The 9,204-nt window shown below is 34.6% G+C and overlaps 1 protein-coding gene across 4 annotated transcripts in view; it reads left to right on the forward strand.

Moving 5' to 3' along the window:
* The window catches only part of HNF4G (hepatocyte nuclear factor 4 gamma), a 121,251-nt gene extending 112,670 nt beyond the window's left edge, over window positions 1–8,581 (forward strand). For all 4 annotated transcript variants that reach the window (XM_035708391.2, XM_025478049.3, XM_035708394.2 and 1 more), the window contains 4 exons: window positions 1,291–1,443; window positions 1,571–1,807; window positions 2,749–2,871; window positions 6,019–8,581. In XM_035708391.2, the coding sequence (XP_035564284.1) occupies window positions 1,291–1,443; window positions 1,571–1,807; window positions 2,749–2,871; window positions 6,019–6,140 (635 nt within the window). In that variant the 3' untranslated portion in view covers window positions 6,141–8,581. The remainder of the gene's footprint in view (window positions 1–1,290; window positions 1,444–1,570; window positions 1,808–2,748; window positions 2,872–6,018) is intronic.
* The last annotated feature ends 623 nt before the right edge of the window (window positions 8,582–9,204 follow it).

The following is a 9,204-nucleotide window of genomic DNA, read 5'->3' on the forward strand; positions in this document are numbered from 1 at the left end:
TTATCCTATTTTTTGATAGATACTGTGTCTCAAAATAGAAATAAATTGAATGTGATATAACAATAGCTAGGGGCAGCCCCGGTGGCGCAGCGGTTTAGCGCCGCCTGCAGCCGGGGGTGTGATCCTGGAGACCCAGTATCGAGTCCCACATTGGGCTTCCTGCATGGAGCCTGCTTCTCCCTCTGCCTGTGTCTCTGCCTTTCTCTCGCTCTCTCTGAATGAATAAATAAATAAATCTTTAAAAAATAGCTAATATTTGTTGAGGACATACTATGTAAGATGCATTGCTCTAAGTGCTTTACATGTAAATACACACACCTCATGTAATCTTCATGATAACCCAAGAGGTAGGTACTGTTATTCTGCAGGTGAAGAAATGCAGGCAGAGAATGTTTACCTAAGATCACAAATCTCGTAAGGGATAGAGCCAGGATTCTAAAGCGCATAATATGACTGCATAGACTATGCTGTTAGATTCTATTAAACACTCTCTTGCATTTAGAAAACTGCAAGAGATGTGAATACAATATACTTAAAAACCCAAATGTCCTTGCTTCCTTGCTACCTAATTCTAAAGTGTTTTACCTCGAATAATTAGATAACTAACTTTTCATAAGAGCAAGGCCACATTTTTTTAAGTTCATTTGCACATGTTGTTACACTGAAAATCGTCTTTGCCTGCAGTGAAAAAATTCAGAATATACTGCTTTTTATAAAACCAGAAAATAACAGTTTAGGCTGTTATCCTAGGAGTTTTTGTCTTTTAGAGCCAGAGATTTTCTGAATTAGGGATTTTCTGAATTTAGGGATTAGGTAGTCTAGTCTCGATTCAGTTTCTGAATATTCTTGAATTCATCTACTTCTAGTTGTTAAAATTGCGTCCCAAGGGCTGTTACAGCTACACACCCCTACATCAGTAAAGGAGTCCTAGTTTTATCCAGTGTAAGCAAGAAAGTTTCTTTAGGTTGTGTGTTACGCTCATTAATGAGTAAGACACTAATAGATAACTGACACAGTGGCAGGCTAATCATTATATTTTGTGTCTCCCTTGTCAATTATTAGCTTGTTATTGGTCTGTACTTTCGTGTTATCACTAGTGACTGGGGCTGTTAAAATGCATGTGATCATATTATCAATGTCATTGATCCTTGACGTGTTCTTAAACTTTTCTAACATAACCAGCTAACAGTACTGGAAGGAAGTACTATTACTACTCCTTCAAGGGAAGAACCCTTAAATCCCATCTGATGATCTTTTTGTTGGACAGCGGCTGATCTTTTTTTCTCCTAGGAAACAACTATGTAATTCACCGCAACAGCAGTGAAGTCGAGATCAGCCGTGTGGCCAACCGGGTTCTAGACGAGCTGGTACGACCATTTCAAGAAATTCAGATTGATGACAACGAATATGCTTGTTTGAAGGCAATTGTATTTTTTGATCCAGGTTTGTTTTCAGATTTCCATTAAAAAAATAATTATAATGAAAAGTAAGCTATTTCATATTAGAACGTTTACTCCTCACACTTTAGTAAGATTTGATCTTTAGATTGCCCTTTGTCTTCCTTTATTAGATGCAAAGGGGCTAAGTGATCCAGTAAAGATTAAGAACATGCGGTTCCAGGTGCAGCTCAGTTTGGAGGATTACATCAACGACAGGCAGTATGACTCCCGGGGGCGGTTTGGAGAGCTGCTGCTGCTCCTGCCCACACTGCAGAGCATCACTTGGCAAATGATTGAGCAAATACAGTTCGTTAAGCTCTTTGGAATGGTTAAAATTGACAACCTACTTCAGGAAATGCTACTGGGTGGTGAGTACATTTGAGAATTTCCACTTTACTTATTAGCATCGCACTCTGTACAGAGTTGACCTATTTACTGTTTGTCCATGGCATAATGAACCCAATTTTTTACATTTAGAAAGTCTGCAAAACTCATTGGATGGAGACAAAAATACCTGAATGTGTTGAAATCCTCGTTCTTACTAGTTTCCACCATCTTTGTGCCCCCCAGTTCCTCTCGCCTTAGTTTTTATCTTTTCGAAGGTGGTAAATAGAAATATATTTCCTATATTTAGTTCTCCTCGGACTGTATTATTTTTTTCTAAGCCTTGACTCCTTTAAAAGCTCAAAGATACCAGCATGGCAACATAACCTAGAAATGTTCATAGTAAATACCTTAAAAATAAACACTTTCCTCCTGAAGTAATTAATTGACATAACACAATGAGAAAGGAAAAAATGAGATTTCGTTGCTGCAATAAATGTCAGGAATAAGTTAAGAAATCATTTATTTTGTGTTCTGATCTAGATTACATTTCCTTGTAAAATCACTTTATTTTATTTTAGTTTAGTTTTAGTTTTCTGGTTCTTAATGTGTTCCTAATGACATCTTTCTGAAATAAAAGTTGTTTATGCTATCAGTGTGATCCCAAATATTATCAACTTGAGGTAAGTGATTCTTGGAATTGCCTTAACAACAGGCAGCAAACCTAATGATTCCAGGAAACGGCACACAAGGTCCATTATTAATACACACCATAATATGATACAACATTAATCTAGCCAATGCACAGTGAAAGCTGCCCTTGTCCTTAATATGGCGGCAGTTCTATTAATTTATTTTTGAAATCCCAAAAAGCACTTTGCAAAAATAGCAATATCCACGCTGTCAATCAAAACATTTGTTGCAAGGTAAACTTGACGTCCCTGATTAAATATCACTAACGCAAGCATCTTTTTATCTTCTGTAGGTGCTTCCAATGACACTAGTCATCTCCATCATCCCATGCATCCACATTTGTCTCAAGATCCATTAACTGGACAAACTATACTTTTAGGTCCCATGTCGTCACTGGTTCATACAGACCAGATCTGTAAGTACCTGAGCTACTTTTCGACCATAATAACTTTTAAACTTAATTAACTGAGAAAAAGTGGCATTTGGGGAAAGAATCTATCAGTACCCAGGAACTGCAAAACTCAAGTACAGTTTCCTCTCTAGGACTCAACAGTGGGAGATTGTGGTGTTCAGCAAATCACTTATTCTCCTTAGGCACAGGTTTGCTTCCTGAAATGGGATGTGAGTACGTAAATGTTTCTAAAGTATAACAGGATCTACACGCAGTCCTGGTTTTGTCTGGTAGTGTAGGATCGTAAAAAGGACTTTGCAAGCTGGAACCATGCAAAGGAATCTTAATAATAAATAGGAAAATTATAGTTTGCTTGTGACCTTTAAAAAGGCTTGCCAAAACATTAAGGACTCTCTTAACTACAGGATATAAATGTAGAGGGAAATTGAAAAATAAGAACCCTGATATTTATTTGGTACATGGTAATGTAAACATTAGATTCACTGAGAATTAATGAGTTTTATTTCTTTGTTAAAAAAATTATGAAGTGGGGCAGCCCGGGTGGCTCAGTGGTTTGGTGCCGCCTTCAGCCCAAGGCGTGATCCTGGAGAACCAGGATCCAGTCCCACGTCGGGTTCCCTGCGTGGAGCCTGCTTCTCCCTCTGCTTGTGTCTCTGCCCCTCTCTCTCTCTCTCTCTCTCTCATGAATAAACAAATAAAATTTAAAAAATATATATGAAGTGTAGGGGCTCCTGGGTGACTCAGTCAGTTAAATAAGCACCTGCCTTTGGCTCAAGTCATGATCCCGGGGTTCTGGGATTCAGCCCAAGTTGTGCTCCCTGAGCCGCACCTAGCTTTTACCTCTGCCCCTCCCTGCCACTCATGCTCTCTCTCTCTCTCAAATAAATAAATAAAATCTTTAAAAATATATTATAACGTGTAGTTTAAACAGTGCTTGCTGCTTTTCCGTCCTCTAACTTGCAAGTGGAAGTGGGTACCCTTTCTTTGCCTTGATGAATTTTACTTTTTTGAAAGTTTGGATCAGCTGCCAACATTTTACCTTTTGTACTTTCCATGTCTTCATCCTTTTCAACACGATCAGTTTTTTCAATAATGTCCATCAGTTTTCCTTCACTAAGCTTCAGAATGCAGATTTAGAGACTCAAACAGTAGCAGTGTCTGCATTCCTGGGGGCAGCTACTTCTGTAACTCCATCCATGCTCATTCACCTCCTGTTTATGACTTTTTGCTCTTTTTTATTTCTTTCTTTCTTTTTTTTTTTTTTGCAAAATATCATGAAAATTTATCACTAGGAGACAAGGAGGCAGCACAACTACACATTTAAGTTGTCGGTACATGAACTGAATAAAACATATTCAGTGGCCAATCACTAACAGACTGAAAGATGTGATGTGATTGGTCACTGATCATAATGCACATCTGTCATCAAAGTAATTAATAGACCAAAGAATTAGCAGTGAAGTTTGTACGTATGCAGTTACTCGCAGTTAACTTTGAGTTACCATGCTCACTGAAATTCAAACCACGGACTGGTGCTATTTAGCTAAGCTGTGATAACTGAAATTCGTGTGTGTGAAATTTGTGCAAAGTGAGGACTGCTGGGAAAGCTCTTTGGAACTAAAATGGTTATAAATAGTAGAGGTTAGTAGCTAAATTAATATGATAGTATTACAGATTTAACACAAATTCTATGTTTATAAGCTACCCCTTGGTTAAAAATCTGTATTTGACAAAATTTCTAGAATTGTTTCTGAATTTATACTAAGTTAACCCAGATTTGCCTTTGACCTATCTCCTCCTAACACTAAATCAAAACAAACAAACAAACAAAAAAAACCACTAAATCAAATACTTATTACCACTGCTATCCCTTAGATACAAGCACTAGTAAACCCATGTGTAAATTATATCTGAAACACAGAGTTCTTTGAATATATCATACAGGTAGAAATACAATTATTAGAAAAATATACAAATTATGGAAATAGCAGGACATACTTAACCTGTGGATATAAATGTACTTGAAAGACCATTTGGAACCATCTTTGTGAGGTAAATGTTACGATTTTCATTTCTGTCAAAAGCAGAGAGAGACAAACCCAATACCATCTCTCTTAGAGATTAGTTATTCATAAACCCAGAAAATAAAACACATTAACAACATATTAAACATTATAGGCATCAACTGGCAAGAAAGTTTAACAATTCTGCTGGTGGTTGAATCTTTTACTTTTTAAATGTTAGTTTTCTAGTATTTTTAAAAGCATTTGCTGACCCTCATCTTTTAAAATTCACATCCTATTTTTTATTTTCCCTCTTTCAACAAAATATTTTACAAGAATCATTTTTAAAGGAAAATTCGCTCTGTTTGCCCCTATTTGGAATAGTTTATAAATCATGCAAAGCAAAACATTAAACACATTCACACACAAAAATTAAGTTCATGTGTATTTTCCTGGCCTTTGTACAGTAAAAGTTTGCAATATGGAGGAAATACTCTTCAAGACAATGAAGTATGCAAACCGTAACTTTGTTTTTTAATTACTTGGGCTTGCTCTTTGCATTGATGGGGAAGGGAAGGGTGAGCTCAACTGTAATAGTAATTTTGAAGCTGAAAAGCCATTAGTTTTTAGATGCTTTTAACTACAGTATAGGTTTCAGAGCACTTGAAAAGTATCTTACCTTATTATATCATCTAATATGTTTGAGTTAGTAGAATCCAAGCCAAAGTTATTTTATTTTATGTGCGTTTTTTTATTGCAAAAAATGTGAAGTTGTTTTTTAAGATTTGAAAAAAGAAAAAGAACTGACCTTCTGTTAATTCTTTTCATTGACTTTTTTTCTGCTGGGTCTGCCTCTAAGAATGAAACTCATAAATGCTATTAAGAAAGACAGGAAGTGACTTATAAGGGACTATTAAGTAACTATTAAGATGTTTAAGCATGCTCTATTCCCTTTGAATGCTATCTAGGAGTTCAGAAGGTAGTGCAACTCCAAAAGGACCTCAATGAGCTCGTATTCTATAATCATACTTTATATATGGCTTTTAAAAATATCTCCAAAATAAAAATAATGCATATTGATATCATGCAGGACTTAATGGGTTGGGCTAGGATGACAATCACATACAACTCTCTGCTTCTTTTTTAGCAACTCCTGAGACCCCACTCCCTTCCCCACCACAAGGCTCTGGACAAGAACAGTACAAAATAGCTGCCAACCAAGCTTCAGTGATTTCACACCAGTCTCTCTCCAAACAAAAGCAATTGTGAGGATGTGTCTACTCGCAAACGGCACTGCATAAATGTGAAAACTTGTTGATCTTGAAATAACTCAGGATAGTACTTTTGGCAAACTGTTAGCCAAGGCTTCTGCATGGTGCTGTTATAAGATGGTATCTTGTGTTTTTGTTTATAGGCTCATGTTTTTTGTTGTTGCTGTTGTTTAAAACTTTCAGATACAAACAATGTGTATCTGAGTTTCAGTATGTTTGTATATATTTTTCCAACTTCCCTCGCACTGTTCCCCAACTAGTTGAATCTCATGTACTACTTTCATTTGTTGTCTTGATATTAATTTAAGTCTGTAAATAATTGCTTCATTGTGATGTGATGTAGAATTAAGTGTTCTTTTTTGACTAAGAACAGTAGTAGATCAGCAACTCCAGATCAGTGTAAAATAAGCCAAGTTGTTTGGTTTTGTTTTGTTTTTATCAATTTTAAACTTGCAAATTAGAAAAATAAAGCAGTTGCTATTGAAGAGGAAATATTTCTTTGAAGAGGAATCACTTTTGGATATCCTGTGGCTAAGAAATATCTTTCTGGCTCACAGTTAAATATGCCTATCTTTAGCTTAGGAAATTATAAATAACCATTCCAAGGATGACTGGCTCTTCCTTGAAATCTGCCTCTATTTGAAGATTTATCTTAAGATAAAGCATGTTTGTTTTAACAGTTAAGATACAGGATAAAAGGTTAAAAAAAAAAAAAAAGGGAAACCCTTAATACAGTGTCTCGACCAAGAGAGACACTGATTTTCTTTCCTAAAACAGTCTAGAAGTCAGCATCTATTGACTAGAAACTTACTGAATATGTGTATCCAGTTCCCAGGGAGGCTGAGAGAGCAGTGTTTAGGTGAGAAACTTTGTGCCCACTGAAACTGCACCAGTTTGAGAGACTGTTATTGGCCGACAGACCACCATCTGTCACATATGCGTTGCCTCATTTAATCCTCACAGGTACCTGTCAAAGAGCTATTATTATCTTTCATTTACAAATGAAGAAATCTATTGCTTTGAGGATATGTAACCAAAGTTCTTAAACCTAGGATAGACACCACCTTTATGACCAGGTCTGCTTGACATTAAGGAAAACAAACCTTTGAGGTGGAATGAAAAATGTGAGTTTTTGACTATGGTTTTAAATATATGCAATTGAGCAGTGATGGAATCCTATCCATCTTTTACCTTAGCACATATTCACATGTAATCAATGAGTGTAAATTTGTTGCAGCATGAATAAGAAACCATTGTGGTTTTAATGCCTTCTCTCTGGAAAAAAACCACAAAACTTTATTTAAAAAAAAACTTTATTTAAAAAACACTTCAAAACAAATTAAAGAAAATAAAAGATATAATCCAAAATAGGTTATGATGAAAACAAACACAAATTCAAATCACTGACTCAGAAGATTTTCAAAAATCAAGTGGACTGAGGAGTATAGTTCATTGGAGCCCTATTTGATGTAAAGTGAAGCTTATTTAAAAACAATTATGATGGGCCACGTCAAGAAACAGTGGTCTCTCTCTCTCTCTCTCACACACACACACTCATACACAGGCAACATACACATTTCCTGAAGTAGTAAAAAACTGGTTGAGTAATTATCAGGGATATAAGAAAGTGTCTCAATCTGTAAGAGACAGAATTCAAGGATTTTTACAGAGCCTCAAAAGTTCTAAAATTTCATAACCCCCATTTACCCTACAAATAAAAATGTTCTATTATTAACTAACTTATTAACTCAGAGTAGAAAACTGATTAGAAGGTATCATTGAGTTAATAAAATCAAAATTCCTTCAATACCTGGTACCTGCAAACTATAAAATGTATCTTTGAGAGTGAGTGAGGGAAGAGCAGAGTTTATTTAATTATTATTTTGTGGAAATTTAGCATCTCAATTTCATGCTTTTCATCTTTAAAAAACAAATATCCTTTGTAGGTTCTGTTTAACTTTTTGTGCTGTTCTCTTAATAGATATTAAAAAAAACTTTAACACATAAAACCAGAAGATTCATTTTTAGTGAGCCTTTTAACTTATCTGCATACATTTACTAAACAGCTTTGTTTTAGAAATTATTGCTAACGACTTTGTTTTAATAACTATGGTCAGGGAATTTTTAATATAATATTTTTGTATACTTAACTGCCAAAAATGCTGGCCAAAGAGGAACTGAAGTTTTCAGCATATTTTCAAAATACTAGTAATGAAAAACATTGCTTTTATATAGCACAAAACTTTTTTCAGGTAATAAGTATGAATAATTTATTGTGAAATAGTGATTCATTTTATAAATGTAAAATTATTTTTATAAATTTTATTGTTGAAAATCAAAACTTACTAAATTTTGTAAGTGTTAAATTATAGTGAGATTAAAATATTTCTAAACTGTGATATGTTGTTTCACTGAACTTTCTAAATAAAAATTGAGGAAAAAAAACCTGAAGTAGAGTGCTTCATTATTGTTTAAAATGATTTTGAAATTCTAGAGATACTGATAATATTTTTTATGTGGACATTTGATTAAATTCAAATAGAGTTCACCAATATTGATCTTTAGAAGCCGGAGCAAAATTAATTAGCACATCTCCAAATAATCATAGAATTGGACACTGATTGAAGGGAGAATACTCACATTTACACTTCATTGTATAGTTTTTCTTGATAATTTTGTGACAGTAATTAAAATAAATGAGCCAGCCTGGCTTAAATGTTGTGTACATATACTCTGGCAATACTTTTTTAACCTAGATGTTTTCATTGCTATTGTCCTCCATTCATATTTAAACCTTTTTTTGTAAAATCTCTTAAAATATGAAGACTTTAAATTTTATTTTTCTAAGATTCTACTTTAATTTTTACTCTTATCATGGTAACATGTCCACATCATTTAAAAACACAAATTATATTTAAGATTTATAGTGAAAACCTGTAGTACTCCCATTTGACCACTGCCTCCACATTCTGTCTTTCTGCAAAAGCACTCCAATAGTGTAGCTGTTTTATTTGGTGTTTTTCTCCATAGTTTGAAAGCATTAGATCATATCACCGTTGTTC

Source organism: Canis lupus, chromosome 29, assembly GCF_003254725.2.
Source record: "Canis lupus dingo isolate Sandy chromosome 29, ASM325472v2, whole genome shotgun sequence".
NCBI classification, from domain to species: domain Eukaryota; kingdom Metazoa; phylum Chordata; class Mammalia; order Carnivora; family Canidae; genus Canis; species Canis lupus.